The 21,515-nt window shown below is 40.9% G+C and overlaps 1 protein-coding gene across 1 annotated transcript; it reads left to right on the top strand.

The window, feature by feature from the left end:
• Positions 1 to 13,879: 13,879 nt before the first annotated feature.
• On the top strand, positions 13,880 to 19,228 carry cct2 (chaperonin containing TCP1, subunit 2 (beta); the record flags this gene model as incomplete). Its single annotated transcript, NM_001279708.1, is given in 15 exon segments — positions 13,880 to 13,954; positions 14,048 to 14,113; positions 14,209 to 14,320; positions 14,594 to 14,670; positions 14,775 to 14,887; positions 14,974 to 15,176; positions 15,257 to 15,357; positions 15,485 to 15,612; positions 16,337 to 16,440; positions 16,571 to 16,690; positions 16,767 to 16,895; positions 17,334 to 17,437; positions 17,544 to 17,643; positions 18,832 to 18,973; positions 19,057 to 19,228. Coding segments are annotated over 15 exon segments (1,605 nt in total), but the record flags the coding sequence as incomplete, so codon positions are not given.
• Positions 19,229 to 21,515: the final 2,287 nt, after the last annotated feature.

Genomic DNA, 21,515 nt, shown 5'->3' with positions numbered 1-21,515 from the left:
GACATCCCAGATGAGAATGAATGAATAATCCTTATTAAAACTTTGTTTCTTCACATAGTTGAATAAAAAAAAAAACAACACACACACACACACACACACACACACACACACACACTACAGGCTGATCTAACTTTGATGTAATGCCCGTAAAACATGCCAAAATGAGGCTCAGTAGTGTGTGTGTGGCCTCCACGTGCCTGTATGACCTCCCTACAACGCCTGGGTATGCTCCTGATGAGATGGCGGATTATCTCCTGAGGGATCTCCTCCCAAGTCCTGGACTAAAGCATCGCCAACTCCTGGATGGAGCGAGACATGATGTACCAGATGTACTCAGTTGGATTCAGGTCTGGGGAATGGGCAGGCCAGTCCATAGCATCAATGCCTTCATCTTACAGGAACTGCTGACACAAGGAGGCAGGAGAATGTTCTCCACCGTGTCTCAAGACTCTGTCATGTCTGTCACATGTCCCCAGTGTGAACCTGCTTCATCTGTGAAGAGCACAGGACACCAGTGGCGAAGATGCCTGTCGCGCTGACCTAGTAGGTGTGGCTGTTATTCTTCTCTTCCTCCTCCTGCCCACTACCTGCTCTGTGCTGCTGCTGATTAGACCTTGTGTGCAATCTACAACTAAGCGCGGCCTGGTGCGCGCCGCTCCGCCAGGTGAGCTGAATTAGAGCAATCAAGGGCTGGCGTGCCTAGTAGACCTTAAAATACATGCAGCAGTCGTTTGACCCGGGTGCGACATACTGAGAGGACAGCAAACAAAGCACAATCCACTTTCCACTGTGAGGAAGACTTTGAGTTAGACGGGCTATCGGTTTTTCACCTACCTATCTAGCAAACAGCTATCTAACTGGCTAACTACCTGACTGACTGAATGAACCTGAAACTGGTCAAAGAAAATAAATTGAGTGAAATTCAAAGTCTGGTCTTTTTCAAGTGTGGGCACCTCACAGACAGAGAACACTTAACAATGCCAATCTTGTTATTCTCTGGCAAATGCCAAACATTCCTCCTTGCAAAAAGGTGGAGGTAGCGGTCCTGCTGCTGGGTTGTTGCCCTCCTACGGCCTCCTCCATGTCTCCTGATGTACTGGCCTGGTAGCGTCTTCATGCTCTGGATACTACGCTGACAGAAACAGCAAACCTTCTTTGCCACAGCTTGCATTGCTGTGCCATCCTGGATGAGCTGCACTACCTGAGCCACTTGTGTGGGTTGTAGATTCCGTCTCATGCTACTACTAGAGTGAAATCACCACCAGCATTCAAAAGTGACCAAAACATAAGCCAGAAAACATAGGTTCAGTGGAACCCCGGCTTACAAAGACCCCATTTAATGAAAAATTCAAGTTACGAAGGCACTTAACGGCAATATTTCTGCCCGTGGTACGGCAAAATGCCCGCGTAACGAAATCCGCTGGTTCTGATTGGCTGAGCCCAGAATGCCCACAATGCCTTCTGAATCATGTGATAACCCCTTGGCTTTCGTACTTCCGTTTCACTGTTCTATGTGAAAGACGTATTGTTGTTGCAGTTAGCAATTAGCCTATCATTCATTCATAATGAGGCCGAAAAAACTTTCTGCAAGTGATTCGAGTGAAAAGAAGAAGCGTAAAGTGCTCTCGATGGAAACAAAGAGAGAAATTATTGATAAATATGAGCGAGGTGTGAAACTTAGTGATATTGCACGTGAGTATGGCCGAAATCCTTTGACCATAGGAACAATTCTAAAACAAAAAGAAGTCATCAAAGCAGCTAAACGTTCAATGGGCACCACCGTCATGTCCAAAAGGAGGACCCCATACACGACGAGATGGAAAGGCTTCTCCTTGTTTGGATTAAAGACAAGGGAAGAACTGGCGATGCCCTCACAGAGACGATCATTTGCGAGAAGGCCTCCTCAATTTATAATGATTTAGTAAGTAAAGCAGCTTCCGATGAGCAGCCAACGCCATCGACGTCCTCGCAGGAGGCACCCCCAACCTCCCCAGAGTTCAGGGCATTGCATGGGTGGTTTGATCAGTTCAAGAAGAGGACTGGTATCCACTACGTTGTGCGTCACGGCGAGGCAGCGAGTTCCCATCACAAGGCGGCCAAAGAATTTGTTAAAAAATTTAAGGAACTCATAATTCAAGAAGGCTACATCCCCCAGCAGGCATTCAACTGTGACGAGACCGGCCTCTTCTGGAAAAAAGTACAACCCCACGGAGGAAAAAAAGATGTCAGGCCACAAGCCCATGAAGGACCGTCTTACCCTCGCCCTGTGTGCTAATGCCAGTGGGGACTGTAAGGTCAAGCCACTCCTAGTCTAGCACTCACAAAATCCGCGTGCCTTCAAGCAACACAAAATTTTAAGGGAGAGGCTCAAGGTTATGTGGAGGTCCAACCCCAAGGCCTGGGTGACGCGACAGTTCTTTGTCGAATGGGTCAACTTGCTCTTTGGCCCTGCTGTCAAGAAGTTCCTCGAGGAGAATGATCTCCTCATGAAGTGCCTGCTGATCATCGATAACGCCCCCGCCCACCCCTCTGGCCTCGAGGACGACATCCTGGAGGAGTTCTCGTTCATCAAGGTTCTCTTCCTCCCTCCCAACATGACCCCTTTCCTCCAGCCCATGGACCAGCAAGTGATCTCTAATTTTAAGAAACTGTACACGAAACACATGTTCAAACGGTGTTCCGACATTACAGAGAGTACGCAGCTCACCCTCAGGGAGTTTTGGAAAAATCATTTTGACATCGTTACATGCCTCAAGTTGATTTCCTTGGCATGACGGGAGGTGAGTTGTCGAACGCTAATTCTGCTTGGAGGAAGCTGTGGCCTGATGCTGTTGCCCCTCCAGATTTTGAAGGCTTTGAGGAAGGAGGGGGGGGGCGGACCTCAACCTGAAGTGGAGGTTGAGGAAATCGTAAATCTTGGCACCACCCTGGGACTGGAGGTCGACGAGGAGGATATAAACGACCTTGTGCATGAACATGAAGAGGAGCTGTCAACGGCAGAGCTGCAAGAGTTGGAGGCGATGCAGCACTCATCAGTACAGCAACAATTCAGCAAGGAGGAGGCCGTCATACCATCGGCTAATATCAAGGACATTCTCCGCAATTTTCAGATGGCTGATGGCTGATTTTGTCAATAAAAATCACCCTGAAAAGAACTTTACCGCTCGTGCTATAGAGCATTTTAGTGACGTCTGCCTCTCCCACTTCAGGTCCATTTTGAAAAGTAGACAGAGACAGACGTCATTAGATAGATTTTTCACAAAGAGCCCAGCAACAAGTCAACCTTCAGGTGAAAGTGTGCCTAAGAAGGCGGAAAGCGATGAAAGTAGCAGTAGTGATTAGTTAAAAAACAAAAAAATGCACAAAAAAATAGAAAATAGAAAATAGAAAAAAAAATTATACAAGTTTTAAAAAATGTTTAAAAAGTATCATTGAACAGTGTACGTACATACATTAATTAACATAAATGTAAGTTTTAGTTTTAATCTTTAGAATGCTTATAATGTTATGTACATGTACACGTACGTATGTATGCATGCATACGTATGCTTTCTTCAGCCTCCACCACCTCCGCCACCTCCTCCTCCACCAAGAACTTCGTCTTCAGCCAGCATCGCATCACTCAAAAGGCGATGGGAAAAAGGTGCTTCGACTTACGAAAATTTTGACTTACGAAAGACCCTCTGGAACGAATTCATTTTGTAAGTCGGGGTTCCACTGTACTTAGAAGTTTTTACCTCGGCTAAAAAGAGTCATGAAATCCAAAACTGTCTTGTGTTAAATCAAGTTTCAAAAGTGGCAAAAATTTGGTGTTTTATTATTAATAGTTTGTAGTTTGTAGTTTTTATCATTGTTTGCTGCATTACTAAGGAAAAATGTTTAATAGGGTTTTTTTTAAAAATAACAAGAATAAGATGTAGTGTGTTTCTACAAATTCATCTAAAACAACAAAAACATTAAGGTCACATTCTGAAATTGATAAAAAAAAGAAAGAAAGAAAGAAATTAAAGAAAAAACTAATTTGGGACCACAAGACGTGTACATACAAGTATTGCCTCAGTAGTCTGTAAAATGCCAAAGTTACTTATAGAAGCTGATGTATTTTGAGCTTTTTATGAACTGAACTTACTAAATCCTTTAATATATCTATCTCTCCCTCTCTCTCTCTTTCTCTCTCTTGCTCTCTCTCTCTCTCTCTCTCTCTCTCTCTCTCTCTCTCTATATATATATATATATATATATATATATATATATATAGTTTATGTCATTGGTTAAACTGAATTCCTATCCTCCTAGTTTACACTAACAAAATGCAAATATGGCCATAGGGTTAACTTGTCTTGGTTTATAACTGTAATTATCATTTCCTAAAATAATTTTAAATATTTAAATATTATCTATAAACCTAACCAAGGAAGGTAAAAAGAAAGTAAAAAATGGCAGAATAGCTTGTGATAAAAGACCAAAACACCCTTTGAAGTTGAGGCACACAACAATGTGTCCTGCTGGTAAAGTTTCCGGGCTACTTTCACCATTTGAAGCAATGTTTTATCAGGGATTGTAACACTTAGTTACAAAATGATTATTGAATCATTTAAATATAATGTTAAATGTTTTTAGAATTCGTAAGTTTTATAATAAATGCACAACATTCAAGTTTATGTGGGTGTGCCAATTTCTATGCATTAGCATAGTGTAAATGTGGTCCTAACTTCAACCTGTAATCAAACCTTGTAATTACCGACTTTCTATATTGCACCACTATTGGGTAAAAAATGTAACTTTATGTTTATGGCCAGTTTTAGCATTGAGTTCTATTTTTTTTTCAGCTCCCTTATAAAATTACCTTAACAAATGGGCTCCTCCATCATAAATCCAGCATGCAGTGTGTATTTACTCTAAAACAGACTGGTCACATATTGTTGGGGAAAGTGTTTTCCTCTTGAATTCGACGAGCTTAGAGGTAAAAAATGCTAAACTGAAAGTTTCCTACCTGAAAGATGGAAACATGCTAACACAAACATCAAGGAGATCCATTAAAAACTATTTAAGAAATACAAATTAGAAACATCTATCTCAAAGTGATGCTCATACTTTCTCACGTATTTATTATTTCTAGGCTCGACTGCTGTATTTCATCAAAAATATGTAGAGGCCACCTTTAAAAGTCACTGAATACTTCAAAGTGCTGTATGTATGAACAGAATTTTTTAAGAGAATCCGGTTTCTTGACCATGTGAACTCATTCAGCAGAAAGCACACACGCACACACACAAACACACACACACACTGATGACTAATTCAGGGGGAGGAGGCGCAACAGAAACACCAAGCTAATTAGGCGTCTGAGCGAACCAGCTCAGCTGCACAGAGGAAGGTAAAGTTGCAGGACAGAGACAAAGCAAAGGACCAAAATGGACTCTCAGCACATTGTAAGTATCTGCTGAGTTGTTTTTCTTTATTTAAATACATTATTTGTGGTTACTAAAAAAACTGCTGTTCTGAACATTATTTTTAAAAAATTATAAGGAAAACAGAAAGCCTAAGCTCTCAGCTGCTGCATGGGTTCGTTTTGACTTTTGATTTTGATACTGAATGCAGATTGATTTCCGTGAGTTTCATATCATAACAGTTAAAATGATGATTCCCTCTATTAATAAAGGAAAAAAAATAATCCAAACCTTTCTGGTCCTGAGTTAAAAATCACGAGTTAAGTGTGATTAACTATATTTGTTTGGATAGCTGAGTACAATTTCATTAGTCACACTTTGATTACTGACAGATCTACTGACTCAACAGATTACTTAAGTAGAACCTGTGTGACAAAGTGAAGTAGGTTTAGAGAGCTCAAAAATTAACACATTCTGTCACAATCTAAAGAAACAAACAGCTGAGAAACAAAGTGTTTGACATCTATCAGTCTGGAAAGGGTTACAAAGATAATTATTCACAAATCGAGAAAACATGGAACATCTGTGAACCTACCCAGGAATGATCGGCCTACCGATCCCTCATCCAGGAGGTCAGGGTTCATGATTCGATAATAAGAGAGACTGGGCAAAACTGGCATCCATGTGAGAGTTCCATGGAGAAAACCCCTGCTGACCAAAAAGAGCACAAGGCTCGTCTGACATTACCAAAAAGCACCTTGATGAACCCCCAAGTTTTGGGGGAAAATATTCTGTGGACTGATGAGACAAAGGCTAATTTTTTTGGATAGTTTGAGTTACATTAAATCTGGAGCAAAACTAACACAGCATTTCATAAAAAGAACATCACAGCCACAGTCAAACATGGTGGTGGTAGTGTCCTGGTCTAAGGCTGCTTTGCTACTTGAAGACCTGTATGACTTGTTGTAATTGTAGAATTCTGCAAAAAAGACTGGGCTAAAATTCCTCCACAGAGATCTGAAAGACTTATTGACTGTTGTGACAAACGCTTGATTGCAATTGTTGCTGCAAAGATGGCCCAACCTGTTAAAATTTACATCTACATTTGGCATATTTAGCACTACCACTTTGTAATGTATATTACACTGATGGTGAGTTCATAAAGACTGGTACTCAAAGGCCTTGGGTAACAAACAAAAGCATCAGCTGAGAGCTTGTGAAGTCATTCAGGACTGGAGTGACCTCTCTGGGTTAATTTGGTTGGACCAGTGAGGTAAATCTACACAAAACAAAAAAGACAAAAACCAGGTGTAGCGTTCCTGAGCCGATATAACGACCTAATCTCTACTCAGCTCTGTGTGTGTGTGTGTGTGTGTGTGTGTGTGTGTGTCTGGTGTCGTCTGTCAGCCCGGAGACTGATGGACAGATGTCTCCTGTCACCACGGTAACTGACTGTCTCCTTCTTTTCCAGGCTTCCGTCTGTCCTCTGAGAACATGTAATTAACTGACACTCTACCCTCTGTGTGTGTGTGTGTGTGTGTGTGTGTGTGTGTGTGTTGCAGGGCAGGATCGGAGCTCGACATCTTTCTCAGATTCAGGAAGAGTCGGACAGCAGAGAGCACAGGTAACCAGACAGGTGAAGAGATACAACACTGAAAGAAAAAAGAAAGAAAGAAAAAACAGGAAATGACAAATTGATCTGAAACAAACAAGTCTGATTAAGAAGCTACCAGGCAAAGGTAGGATTACACAAGCAAGTGGAGAGGCTAAAAGTGGAGGGGGACAGTCCTGGTAGTGCATTTATGCACATCATTGTTGTCATCATTTCGCTTAGGAAGGTTCCTAACTGAGCAAATTGACCTGGGAGTATCTGTATGGCAGCCATATTAAGAGCTGTTTGATTTCTCTAGATGCTAAGGAAAGGTGCATGTGTGCTTCCTTTGTTACCTCCTTTAGCAGAGGATACATTGGAGCATCTTTTGAAGCAGACAGTGCCATCTATCTATTCATAGCGACGCACCATCTGACGATTAATGAAAGCAGTAAGCAAAGCGAAGTAGTGCATATCATGTAAATGTTGAGTATGTGTGCGCTTTCCATTTCATAACATAATCTGATATGTTTTCAATTTTTAATAACAGACCATTAAACCCACAGCTGAACTCTGAGCATCAAATAAAATCTGCAACAGCGATTTATATAAGCTCTCTAAATCACGATTATAAGCTATATTAAGTATACTTAAGTTTCCCTTTAAATAAGCTTGCATTAGTTATGTGGAAATGGACTGATTCTTATATAGCGCTTTTCTACTCTCCCAGAGTACTCAAAGGGCTGTATACAACATGCCTCATTCACACAAGCAATTCTAAACTCACGTGCAAACTAACCAACATTCACACTCCGATAAACACATCGGAGAGCAACTTGGGGTTAATATCTTGCCCATATTTGGCATTCAGACTGGGGAAGCCAGAGATCGAACCACCAACCTTCCAATCAGGAGCTCATCTGCTCTACCACCTGAGCCACAGCCACCCACATGGCCTCTCAATTGCATAAGTGATAGTCATAGAAATCCTAAACAAGGAGGAGGACTGGCATTAGAGTCCAACATCTCTCTAGCAGGAAACATAATAATGCTGATGATTTATGATTTATTTCATTCAGAAATCAGGTTGTCATTTCTCTGATCTGCATGAAACAACGCAGTAAGAAAACACTGGGGTAGGTTTGGGTAGGGTTAGCGTTTATACTGCATGAATTTAATAAAAAAATTCTGGATAATCACAAAATGAACAATCAATAAACCTTAATTATTGACTTAAAATGATTAAAGGATAGGAATAGAAGGTTCAAATTTCCAAAAGAACAAAAGTACAACTTAGATTTTGGTGGTCAGTAAAGTGGTTAAAAAAAATAAAAAAAATAAGAACTATAAAGTAAAGTCATCTAAACTGAACTTGGATGGAAACATTGCTGCTGGCAATAGACGACCTGGAAACTCAGTCAGGGCAGTTCAATCTGATAACTGTGTGTGTGTCTGTGTGTGTGTAAGAGAGAGATAATCTGCACTGAAGCACAACCTTGGCAGAGGGATACTTTACTGTGATCAGATCCATTGTGTAAACAAATCTGAATGGAAACTGGTTTACATGGAAGAGTTTGTGTGTCACAGTGTGTGTGTGTGCATGCATATGTGTGTGACTATATGTCTTTGTGAGGCTGAAATCGCATACGTGAGGAGGTTTGCGGACAGACAGGACATTTTTGGACAGGACTACTGAAAACTATTTACAGCATTTAAATGAAGCTTTAAAAAAGGGTGGTAGTTTTAATCTACTTTGTTGCGCTTGGATATTTAAAAATAGGTTTAGCTCTTTTATAAAGATTTAATCTTCAAAGGGCTCTTTGAGAGTTCCGACTTGGTTTTTAGGGTTCATGTTTAAAATACGTTTTGGTCCTGAGAACATGATATTAACATGGGTCCCCACAAAGATAGGATGGCAAACTTGTGTGTGTGTCTGTGTGTTAATTGTTATGCCAATCGGCACGCACTGTCAGCTCGACAAGATTAACACATGATGGACTGAAATATAAACTCATCACTCTCGCTCCTGCTCTGTCAGTTCCTGTTTCCTGCCGCCAATCATTCAGCAGCAGCAGAAAGGTGAAACAAGGAAACCGCGTGTGGTGGAGAGACAGGAAGAGAGGCGTCCGTCTGATGATCCATCCTCGCTGCCTCTGGGCAGCCAACAGGAGAAGCTGGAGGACAACAAGAGTCTGCTGGAAGAGGTAATGTTTACAAAAGATATTACAAATTCACATCACGGCTGTGGTTGATTGTTAGAAGAAGATCAAGATGAAGCAGCTCACCCGCTACAATGTCTTAGGTATATATTAATATATAAATGTCAAATAAATACTTATTTTAAGACTTAATACTGCAAAATGTAAAAAATTGTTTTAAAAAATACAAGACAAAACAATCTAGCTAGCTGTGCCTGTAACATTTGGGTATGGGTATATGTAAAGCCAGTCATTTTTAAACCTTATAATTTTTTTCTTTTTGTTACTTTGTTACTCTTACTTCATAAAATTTGAGTCTATGTTCTTCAAATTAAAATGGCCAATCACAAGAAAGCGGACAATTTTGAACTGTGACTTATACACAGTGTTTACATTTGAAGAGAGATGTGAATTAATTAATTTATTGGTATTTATAAATCATTTTTATCAGCTACATTAATGTATGAATAACAAAATAAAAATAATTTCTTGGAACTTTGCCCAGAAAATGGAATTAACTGATAAGCTAAACCTCGCTAGGAATGTTTCTATGTGTCTGAAGCTTGACTTACATCCTCGTGCTGGGTGATTCGAGTGGGTTTATCTTTTTTTCAGTTAGCTCGTATCGAGAAGCAGCTTCGAGAGTCTCAGCGGCTGGATGAGGAGCGACAATGGGAAGCTGAATTCCTCCGTCAACAGCAAAACAAGCTGCTGTGGCAAAACCTCTGTCACCTGAGTCTGAGCCAGCGGATCACCAAGTACACAAAAACACACAAACACACCCGAGGAGTTTAAATTATGTAGTATTTTTAGCCTGTTTGCTTTAAAACATACAAAATAACCTCTCCACAAAAAAAACCTCTGCTTTCTGTGAGTACTCTAGTTAGAACGAGATCCTTTAAAGTATTGCATGAAACAGTCATTTCTGATAAAACTCCATCAAGCTGAGCTGGTTGACTCAGAATGATTCAAGTAAAAATAAAGATCTGAGGAATTTTACTAAAATTCCTCTTTCCAAAATGTATCAGAAAAACCTGTTGAATGTTTTATGTTTTCCTTTTGTTGTTGCTCCTCTATTTAACCCTGCATCTCTCTTTCATTCAGCTTCATTAACCACAAATTTAAAAAAGGAAAACAAACAAAAAACAACCCTTTGTCAGCTTCACCATCTGATCTTTAAGTGATGACGTGATGAACCCTGCTTCCGGGTCCAAACTACTCTGCGTTTATTAAGGCTGTTGTGTTTTTAACATGTTTTAATGTTTTGTATCTTGTTCTATTTAATTTCAACAAGCCAGTAAAAACAGTCAGTGCTCACTGTCGGCCTCTCTCGATTTTTGTTACCACTGTTCATTTTAAAGCTCAGTTATTAAAACCTTACAATGTAACCACAGCCCAGCCCATGCAGCAGTATATTAATGACTAACCTCGTATTGTGGATGGATTATCTCAGTTGTTCTCTGACTGAAGTTTGGTCCGTTTACGGCATCCTGCCATGCGAGATGGTCTCTAACCATCGGGAACCCTCAAGTTAACTTTTATTGAGTGGAAAAAAGTTTGCGTTCATCCTCCAGCTTCACTGTGTTTAAGTTATGTTATGTTAACATAGCTGTGGCGCTAGCAATCACGTAGCACATCATTATAGCCAAACTTCAGTAACCCTACAAAAGTCACTGCTGTTTAGTTTTCTCTCTTCATTTATGTCAGGAGTGATAGCAGAGCTCTATGTTTTAATTTTTTTCAGAAATTCCTCAGTCAGAGCATGGTATATTATGTTTAGGTAGAAACTAGCGAGCTAACTCCTTGCTAACTTCTAACGCCATTAAATTTCATAAATTCTGTTTCCATGAAAGCCTGGATTTTAAACTTCATTGATACAGCTGGTAGAGCAGCCACACTGATCATTTTATTAAAGATGAAAGAATTTAGACAGTTTGTAATTCTCAGTGATGCCGCACTGTTCGTTTGACTTTGGGACCTGAAGCGGAGTTTGGACCCGGAAATGACTAATGACATCAGACTTAAAGACCGGATTGATCCACGAACGTCTGTATTGGTACAAATGTTATCAACATAAACACCTTGTGTCACAATTTTGTCACAGTTGGCATTTCTGCAAAATAAAACATTTTGCTGAATTAAACCATTGTTGTGAATTTATAGCTAGACTTCTGCTAAGCAAAATATTTTCTTTATCAGAGAATATATTAGCACTTACAGTTTACTGTAAGTAAAAGTCTTTTCTAACTCTGAAAATAACCTGCTCTGTACTACGCAATTCGTTCAGCATCAGTTACCATGGTAATCTAGCCAGGTAAACAGAGACTCAGATTTTTAATCTCAACATACCTGGTTAATTATTCTAGCTTCATAATAAACTACTATGGCTGACAAGTCTGTGATTAACACCAGCACCAACCCAACAGCCTCCTGATGTGGACTTTGTGGATCTAACTAAAATGGCACCAATGCCAAGAGACACTTGAGGTGTAAACGCATGATGCTGGTGGTGTCTGACGTTGATAACACATAGTTTCTATGGAATGTGTCACTAAATAGTTTACAGAAAACATATTTCTCTTTCAGCCAAACTCTCTGATCTTTTATTATAACATCATCTTGTATTTACAACTTTGTTAAACTTAACATCCACAAAGTCCCTGGCAAACCATCATAATGGAAGGGCTTTTAAAAGAAAAAGACTTAATTTGAAATCTAATGTCCTCTAGTCTGTAGAAAAATGTGGCTAAATCTCACCCGCCCCTAGCCCTAGAAAGCTGATTTGGTGGATGTTGGAATTTTAAACTGTTTTATTGTTGGTAATTTAGAAATTCTGAACAAACCTGAAACACAGGTGGGCTCTGAATTTAAGAGTATAAATGAGTCTAAGAGTAGATTAATTAAAACGGCTGCATTTATCCTGAGACATTTACAGTGTCAGGGATAATTAACTGATGATTAACTTTTTTGGGTGTAATCTTTTCCCTGCATAGACCCTGGGTCAGCAGCTACTTCAAGACGTTTCCCATGCACATCTACTGTCTGCCAGTCCAAGGCCCCAGTCGCAAAGGCAGGAGGTGGGGACTGAAGAAGAGGAGATAACTTACACTTTGTAAATTTGTTGGAAAAAAAAATATGTTTATTTATGTTTTTTATCCTACAAATAAATGTAATTTCCTCATTCTTGGCAAAGCTTTTGATTTATTGTTTTTAGTTTAGTGTAAATGGTGATCATTGTATCAGGTGTGTTGATCATCTAGATAACATCATGCAATGATAATAATAATAATAATAATAATCTGGGGGGATAAAAATGTTTATTCTCTACTAGAGAGTGTCTTTTATCAGCAACTTTAGGGACTGATGATACCCCCTAGTGTTTGCTTTCATTAACACAAAGTACTTCTAATTTTGAAGGCAAAACACATCTCTGCTTTGTGAACGACCTGTTGATTAGTTTTGCTAGCTTTTTCTCACGAGAAAACATATTTTATATTTCATATTTCAAATATGATCTGGATATGATCATATACTATGGTCATACCAGAGAGCACCTGACGTTTCAGTGTGAGAAAATGAACTTTTCATATATTGCATTTGAAAAGGGCAAGTGTATTAATCTCACTAACACTGTATACACAAACATAAGTTAGAATTTAAAAAATCCCAAACGAAGGTAATTAAACCACATTAACCATTCTCTGATGAAGACTACGGTTTTAAATTTTATATTTGTTCTTCTGTGTGATACATACCGTATATGGGTAAAATTGAACTGATTTTGGAAGCGGAGTGTTTTCCGTGATCGACTCTGAATGCAGCACTACGTTTGTAAGTCGCAGCGTCACAGCCTCGTCCCTCCCTTCTTGAGTGTGCGTGCACGGCTTCTCCGTTGAATACTAGACATCATGGTGAGCGTTTACCGTTGTTTCCTTAATATTTTGCACAGGTTTAAATAAACAGATTCGTTCGTATTTTTCTATAAGCGCTTACAGATTCAGTTCAGCAGCTTCTAAGTCATTAGTCAGTTTCAGTGGCAATTTGGCTCCCCGTTAGCTGGCGGTGCTAACCGGCAAGCAGGCACATGGGCGTTGTGAATGCGCTAGCAGCTAAGCTAACAGCTTAAACGTGGAGCTGTGTGTTATTACATAGGTTGTGATGAAGCTGGCAGATATATGGCAGCGAACGGAGAAAACTGGTGTTTGTGGTTGCTTTGGTGCCCCTCTGGCTGCTCTTGTTCCTCTCGTTTAGCCCGTTAGCATGCTAACAGAAGGTGGATTGTCATTTGTGCTTTGTGACTGTTTGAGGAACAACTCAGCAGTTCTGGACGCTAATAAATGGTTAATAATTGCGGTATAGGCGGAAACAGTGAACGTGACCTACAAGTAACTTTGGTTACCAGCTAACATAAGCCAATGATTTTTACATTTTTACGTTGGGGTTATTTTCTTATTAATTTGGCTAAAAGCTTCTAGCGGTTTCCAGTGCATTAGGGGCGGGGCTCGACTGTCGCTGCTGCCTTCACGGCCCCAGGAAAAAATACCCCGTGCACACCTAGCAGCAACTTATAGACATATATTTCATTTTTAAGTTTGTTAAAATGTAACATTTCGTGGCTTCTTTGTGAACTGTATAAATTTTACTATGATGATCAGTAATCAATGAGTCACTGACGGTTTGACTGTCGCCTTTCTTTGTAGGCGTCCTTATCGATGGCCCCGGTCAACATCTTCAAACATGGAGCAGATGAAGAAAAAGCAGAGACTGCCCGACTGGTGAGTTACTTTGTCTGAGATTCATCTTTGTCATAAAAAATGTGTTTATTCTGTTTCAAGTGCAGTTAAATCTTTGAATTTTTCTCCCTCTAGTCATCTTTTATTGGTGCCATCGCCATTGGTGATCTGGTGAAGAGCACTCTTGGCCCGAAGGGGATGGTAGGTTGATTCAAAACTCAAGATGCTACTGTTGAATTTTAGTCTAAGGAAACACAAGAATAAGTTGTAATCAGAGGGTTTCTCTTTCTCTTCAGGATAAGATCCTGCTCGGTGGCGGGAAGGCCGGAACAGTGACTGTGACCAATGATGGCGCAACCATCCTGAAAGCTATCGGCGTCGACAACCCAGCTGCCAAAGTTCTGGTTGGTGAGTGGAGACGCTTGACACTTTGGTATCCACGTTAAAGGTTTAAAAGAAAAAATAAACCTTAATGAAAAGGTTTCTTGGCGCTGAATTTGCACTACCTCGCTAAAAGTAGGCTAACGAATAAAAAAGCTGATTTAAAGTAGAGTGCTTATCGGTTAAGACGTGGTAAAAAAATTATTCATTAAATGTAATTTAGAGATCCTTTGTGCTAAAATGATACCACACTGTGACCTTTTATCTGAGGTTTTGATGGGAGAACAATTGTGTTTGCAGACATGTCCAAAGTTCAGGACGATGAAGTCGGAGATGGGACGACCTCCGTCACCGTGCTCGCCGCAGAGCTGCTGCGGGTAAATACCTGTTTACATTTCAAAGTAAAGCACACCCTGGTTCCCTGCTGTGGTGGCTATGTGAGCCTTGCTCTCAGTCTCAGCTGTCAGTGTTGCCATTTCAGGAGGCGGAGCTTCTGATCGCCAGGAAGATCCACCCACAGACCATCATCTCCGGCTGGAGGAAAGCGACTCAGGCGGCCAGAGAGGCTCTGAGGGACGCCGCCGTCGACCACAGGTGAGGCAAAATTAAGATGTCCGTGTTTGTCTCCTTGCTTTCACCTTCCGCTTTCCCTGCCTCATCATCCTCTCTGGTCTCCATAGCAACGACCCAGCTCGTTTCCAGGAGGACCTGCTGAACATCGCCCGCACCACACTGTCCTCCAAGCTGCTCACTCACCACAAAGATCACTTCGCCAAGCTTGCCGTCAACGCCGTCATGAGGCTGAAAGGCTCTGGAAACTTGGAGGCCATCCACATCATCAAGAAGCTGGGAGGCAGCCTCACCGACTCCTACCTGGATGAAGGTGAGGTCATGCAACGTCACGGATCTCCTATCTCATTCCTGATTGGCTGCAGGATTTTAATGTCTGCTGTGCATGTCTAGGTTTCCTATTGGACAAGAAGATCGGTGTGAACCAGCCAAAGAGGCTGGAGAACGCCAACATCCTGATCGCCAACACCGGCATGGACACTGATAAGATCAAGGTAAAAACACCAGGTCACTGTCAACAGACGTTACAAGTTTGTGAAAGAAAGCGAGAGGATCTAAATCGGCTGCTTCCTGTTCCTGTGTGATCGATATCGTGATTGTTTGTGTTTGTGCATCTGTCAGATCTTTGGCTCCAGGGTTCGCGTTGACTCGACAGCAAAGGTCGCAGAGATCGAACTCGCAGAGAAAGAGAAGATGAAGGAGAAGGTCGACAGAATCCTGAAACACGGCATCAACTGCTTCATCAACAGGTACGACTGAACCGCCAGTGCACGTTTCTGTAACCTGTCAGGTGTTCTGCTTCTGTCCTCCCCAAGGTTTAATCACATTGTTTTTGTTGGTCAGTCTAACCTGAAGGAAGGTCTTAGTGATGCTGAACTGTGAAGCTTCTTTTAGTTTTTCATAAAGGGTGTGGCAGCTGCATTCTTGCCCAGTCTGGCCCAAACTTCACACGTGTAACCAGAGGTCGATACAAAGACTTTTGTTATTGTATTGTATTTTGCTCACCTCTGTTGCTTGTGAAGCATGCACACAAGAATTTCACTTGCATGTGCTGTACCCGTGTCCCTGCACATGTGATGTGACAATAAAAGTGATTTGATTTGATTTGACACGCCTGCATGCCAGAATTCAGGGGCTGTCATAGCACCATCTTGTTGTACACCTTAAAACAGCAGCAGCCAAATCTGTTTAGTGGATATGAGAATACTACTCACTGATGACAGGATCTCGTACACACAGTTAGCAAAATGCAGACAAATTTTAAAGACCGTTAAGCCGTTAATTTTGTGTAAATAAACCTCAGAATACAGAATCTAATGTTAACAATGTGTGAAATAGTGAGGCATGTTCATCAGCTTCAGCATGATGAGCTTCCTGTTTGTTTGAGGCAGTGGTCAATGGGACAGTTAACAGTTGCTCACTTTATCTCAGTGTCACTCACCCCAGTGTTTGTTTTGTTTTCTATTCGTACAGGCAGCTCATCTATAACTACCCAGAGCAGCTCTTCGCTCAGGCTGGCGTCATGGCCATCGAGCACGCCGACTTCGCTGGCATTGAGCGCCTCGCTCTCGTCACCGGTGTGTATGCATATACAAACACACAAAAATAAACTGTTCTTTAAGGAAAGGCGTGTTTTACAATCTTTTTCATGTGTTAAATACTTGAAAAAAATGTGACCTTCACTGATTACTGATGTAATCTGATCAGGTGGGGAGATCACCTCCACCTTTGACCACCCAGAGCTGGTGAAGCTCGGGCACTGCAAGCTGATCGAGGAGGTGATGATCGGCGAAGACACGCTCATCCACTTCTCTGGAGTTGCCATGGGTACGAACACACACTGAGGACGTGGAACTCATTTTTCATAATGACATGCTCACCTTTAGCTCCTCCTCTTCCTCAGGTGAGGCATGCACCGTCGTCCTGCGGGGAGCGACCCAGCAGATCCTGGATGAAGCGGAGCGCTCACTGCACGACGCTCTGTGTGTGCTCGCACAGACGGTGAAGGAGCCACGCACCGTCTATGGAGGAGGTAGGCGCACATACAGCTGATCTAAAACTACAGCACTGTCCTCATTCTTCGCCCACCTTACAGCAGAGCACAAAAAATGCTGCACATGTGGAACATTAAGGTTGTTAGTGATGGGAATTTCTGTTAGCAACATAGTAAAGCTGTTTCTGTCCTGGATGCAGTCTCCACTTTACCATCGTGCTCACGGTCTTTAGTGCAATGAAAGTAGAATTAATATTTAAATCCACGCTGCAGAAGGCGCTGCTGTTTTCCTCCTCCGGCACACAAACTGAAATCAGCTGATTGTAGCAGAAGTGGAAGTGGAACCCATAGGTGGGGTCAATCAGCAGGCAGGCTTACAAATCCGAGGAACTGAACTACTGGGAGCCGGTTCTCGATTCCCATCCCTAATGGTGGAACTAATACCGTCTCACACCTGTGTGTTCTGCTCCTCATCAGGCTGCTCTGAGATGCTGATGGCCAAGGTTGTGAGTGATCTGGCCAACAGGACGCCAGGAAAGGAGTCGGTTGCCATGGAGTCATTTGCCAAGGCTCTGATGATGGTAAATACTAAAACTCTGATTCTACAATTGTAAATTAAAGGAATTTCTTTGATTACAACCACATGTGACTTAGATCTCATGTGTCATCATCCACTTCCTCTTCCAGCTGCCAACCATCATCGCAGACAACGCCGGATACGACAGCGCCGACCTGGTGGCTCAGCTCAGAGCTGCACATCAGGAGAACAAGACCACGTTTGGACTGAGTGAGTGATGCTTACAGACAAGCACACATCACCTCATCTCAGAACTAGAGAAATAATAACCATAATTATTAACAAACACACGTTTGCATTATTTAAAAAAAGAAATCAAGGTTTATCCTTGAACCTGTACTGCTCTACTAACACAGTCAGAACCACGGCTAGCTGCATACCGACTGAATCTAACTTCCTATGAAAATAGGTAAGTGCAGTTAATGCCAGAGAGAAAATATACATGCTAGAAAGACTAGAACTAACATCATATAAAGAGGGTTAACATCTTAGAAAGATGGTTAACTATGTGGCTAAAGTGAAGGATGGGCAAATAACTAAGCTAACATTATAAATATCTAACATCTTTTTTTAAAAATTGCTTACTTTTAAGCCAAAGTCCCAGAAGGTTGGCTAACTGTAGCTAAAGTCACATATAGATAGCCAATTAAAGCTAAAATCAAAACAGCACGACTACTTAACTGAAGTCATAAACAATTAACATCCTACAAAGATGGTCAACTATAGAAAAGGGCACAGAAAGAATGCAAACATTGAAGAGCAATTGAAAGAGCAATTATGTAGCTAAACACAGTATAATGACTAACAACAGCTAAGGTTGTGTAAAGACACTTAACTATTTAGTCTGCCATTTTTAGGTTTAGCTAAAGTTAATGTCATAGACAGCTAGTATCATAAAGATGGTTAACTACCTAAGTAAACTTGTGCATAGAAAGCTAACGAAAGACTATTGTACAGAGGTCTAATATATTGTTATCTTGGTCGAATGCTTAGCTAAAGTCACAGGATAATGTTGCAGAGGCAGCTAATCTAGAAAGATTAACCATGTAGCTAAAGTCACAGGTGAAAATGCTAACTAAGGCTGTGTCATATAAAAACTACTAACTGTTTGGCTAAATTCCAAAAAAGTTAACTAACGCTGGCGTTATAGACAAAAAGCTAATGTCATAAAAGGATAGCAACTGAGCTAAAGCCACAGAAAGACAACCAACTACCACTTGCACCATAAAGAGGTAGCTAACATCTTACAAAGTAGGCTAACTGGCTAGCTTAAATCACATTTTATTGTGAATAATTCAAACTGCTGACTAGCTTAGCATACTGTTTCTCTTGGTTTATTCTCGTGATTTGGTGGTTAAGCAGCTGTTAGATTCTAACAGTGTCTGTGTTTCCCCACAGACATGTCTGATGGCACGGTGGGAAACATGGTGGATCTCTGCATCACAGAGTCGTTCCAAGTGAAGCGCCAGATGTTGCTGAGCGCGTCTGAGGCCGCTGAGATGATCCTAAGAGTGGACAACATCATCAAAGCTGCACCCAGGTCAGTTCAGTCCTTTTCAGATCATCTACATTTGTTCGTACCATATTACAGAAACTTACTTTTAATCTCTGTTTGTTTTGTAGGAAGCGAGTTCCCGACCATCACCCCTGCTAGAGGAAGAGGAGGATGAGAAAAAACAAACGGGGATCACTTTAGTTATTTATCACTTCTGTGTAGTTCAAATTACATCAAATTGTCAAATCTTTTTTCTCTGTTGAATTGGCTGATGCTGTCTAACCACCAGACACAGCTTCCATCAGTGGCTCTGCTAATGCTAGCTAATGCTGTGCAGTTTCAGCATAAAGTGAAGATGAGAAGTCTTTGTTTTTGTTTCTTATGCTAACATTAGCTGAGCACTTGGCCCAGGCTGGTTGGTGCCAGCTACGCTTAGGAAAGAAGTTTGAACATTGTTTTGTTTACTGAATAAATGAACCGGTCACCATTACCTGATTCTTTTGTTGTTTGTTGTTGTTATTTATTAAGTTTTTCATTCTTCGGCATTTATATTTAACACTTTCCAAATAATAGAAGTAATCACTGCAACTGAAAAATCTGAAGCAGATTTAATCTTGTATAATTAGTCAGACTGTACATCAGGTTGGTGCAGGTTTCTAGATGTCTGATGAGTTGTTCTACTGAGATCAGCAGCTTGGAAACTGAAAATCTATCACTCATTTTCAAGGTAATACATTTATTGGTTACTTTATTAGCTACATCTCACTGTTTCCTGGCTTTACCTTTGCCTTCAGAACTGCCTCAGATATTTTGGTCCATGTTAACATGATGTCATTACACAGCTGCAGTACGTTGCACATTCATGATGCAATTCTCTCATTCTGCAACATCCCAAAGCTCCTCTGTTAGATGGCGATCTGGTGACTGTGACATCATCTATGACTGGCTGATGTGACAGTTGTATTAACATGTCGTTGAGCATGTGTACGAAATGAGTACTTTTATATATAAAGATGTAAAATATATACAGATTTATTTATGATCAGCTGTTGTGGTGAGATACACCAGAAATTACATTTCATAACCTGGAAATGAGCAAGCAGAAGATCGGGAGTGCTGATTATTGATTGATCTGCAGTAACTTACTGAGGTCAAAGTGACTAAGACCTCAGAGTGTCAACAGTTACTCAACCTGACTTGACCACACAGATGGCTTTTAATAGAGAAATGTTTAACCTTTAACTAAGACTAGAAAAAAAAATGCCTGCTGGTTAAAATAAGATTTAAACCACTGAAGCGCAGTTCCTGTAATGCTTTCACAACTCTCCAGTCTAGAGACAAGAATACAATAGTCCACTGTGTGTAATGAAGCACTTGGATCTGAAAGTAGCAAGTACCCGGTCCTGGAGCTGAAGGTGGTGACAAACAGCAGAGAAAAGGAGTTTAGAGATCATTAAAAGCAGTATGGCATGTTTAAAGTCAGCTGGAACATTCCCAGTCGGAAGACGGGCATTAATGATGGACAAGACACTCAGCCCAACAGTTATACAGTTATAAAATACTAATTTAATATAATATTAGTCTAACAACATCCTGGTAAGATGGTGTCATCCATTTGACCATATCTTGATGATAGGGTGCTAAGTTACCAGCTAAAGGTGCCAGTATACCCACCATGTTACTCACATGCCGTCTGTGACTTCATCACACATCGATTTCTACTCACTGTTCTGGCCGCTGAGTCTCCTGAACAGTAGGTGTCAGCACTCAGACGATAGCGCCACATCAACATTGGTTAAATGTTGGGGAAGAGGTCATAAGTGGGAGCAAAGCTTTTTTCATCTTTGAATCTCTATGAGTCTCTGAGCTTCTGTACTGAAAAATCATTAAAATCAACACTATCTTACACTCGTGCCTTCAACCCAGCGGCAGCGGTAAAAGCACAACGTTACAGAGTTGTTTAACTTGTAGAAGTGGTTGCTATGCATATGATGTCAATTTGATGCCAACTTTATCGTATATCGCAGTTGACAAGCCACTGCAGGGCGGGAATAAAATTTAGCGGGCTTCATTTGTAACGTTCATAAAAATGTTTGGTTCCCTCTGGTGGCCATAACAGAGGTCCAGTTAGCTGAGGTGAAGTCTAGCAGACAGTCAGCAGCTACAGCCATCTGTGTCACCATCCACCTGTCAGTCAAAGAAGCCACGCCTCTAATAATGCAGACTTTAAGCCTTTATACAATTTAATTTGTAAACCTGTTTAAATTATTTAAGCAGGTTTACATATAAAGAGGGAAATCAAACATCTTTTTTTCTGCTTTAACGTTTTAACATGGGAGTCTGGGGGCTCAAGTCAGGTCGCAACTTTAATAATAAAAAATAATACATTAAAAAAAGGCTTGACCTCCCAGATTTGGTCATATACTCTATTGGTAGCTGAGAGAGCCTTTGGATGACTTAAATACTTGTTGATCCACATGACCTAAAAGCTACTTATGTGATCAAATAACTGAATAATAAAGACCTCTTCCGTCTGTTTAAGCTTTGGGGGGTGGACCTTCTCACAGTTTATTCACAGACTCAGATC

The sequence above is a fragment of the Oreochromis niloticus genome, linkage group LG17, assembly GCF_001858045.2.
Source record: "Oreochromis niloticus isolate F11D_XX linkage group LG17, O_niloticus_UMD_NMBU, whole genome shotgun sequence".
Taxonomy (NCBI): Eukaryota; Metazoa; Chordata; class Actinopteri; order Cichliformes; family Cichlidae; genus Oreochromis; species Oreochromis niloticus.
The sequence above is the reverse complement of the archived record's forward strand: the minus strand, read 5'-3'. Positions and strand labels throughout refer to the sequence as shown.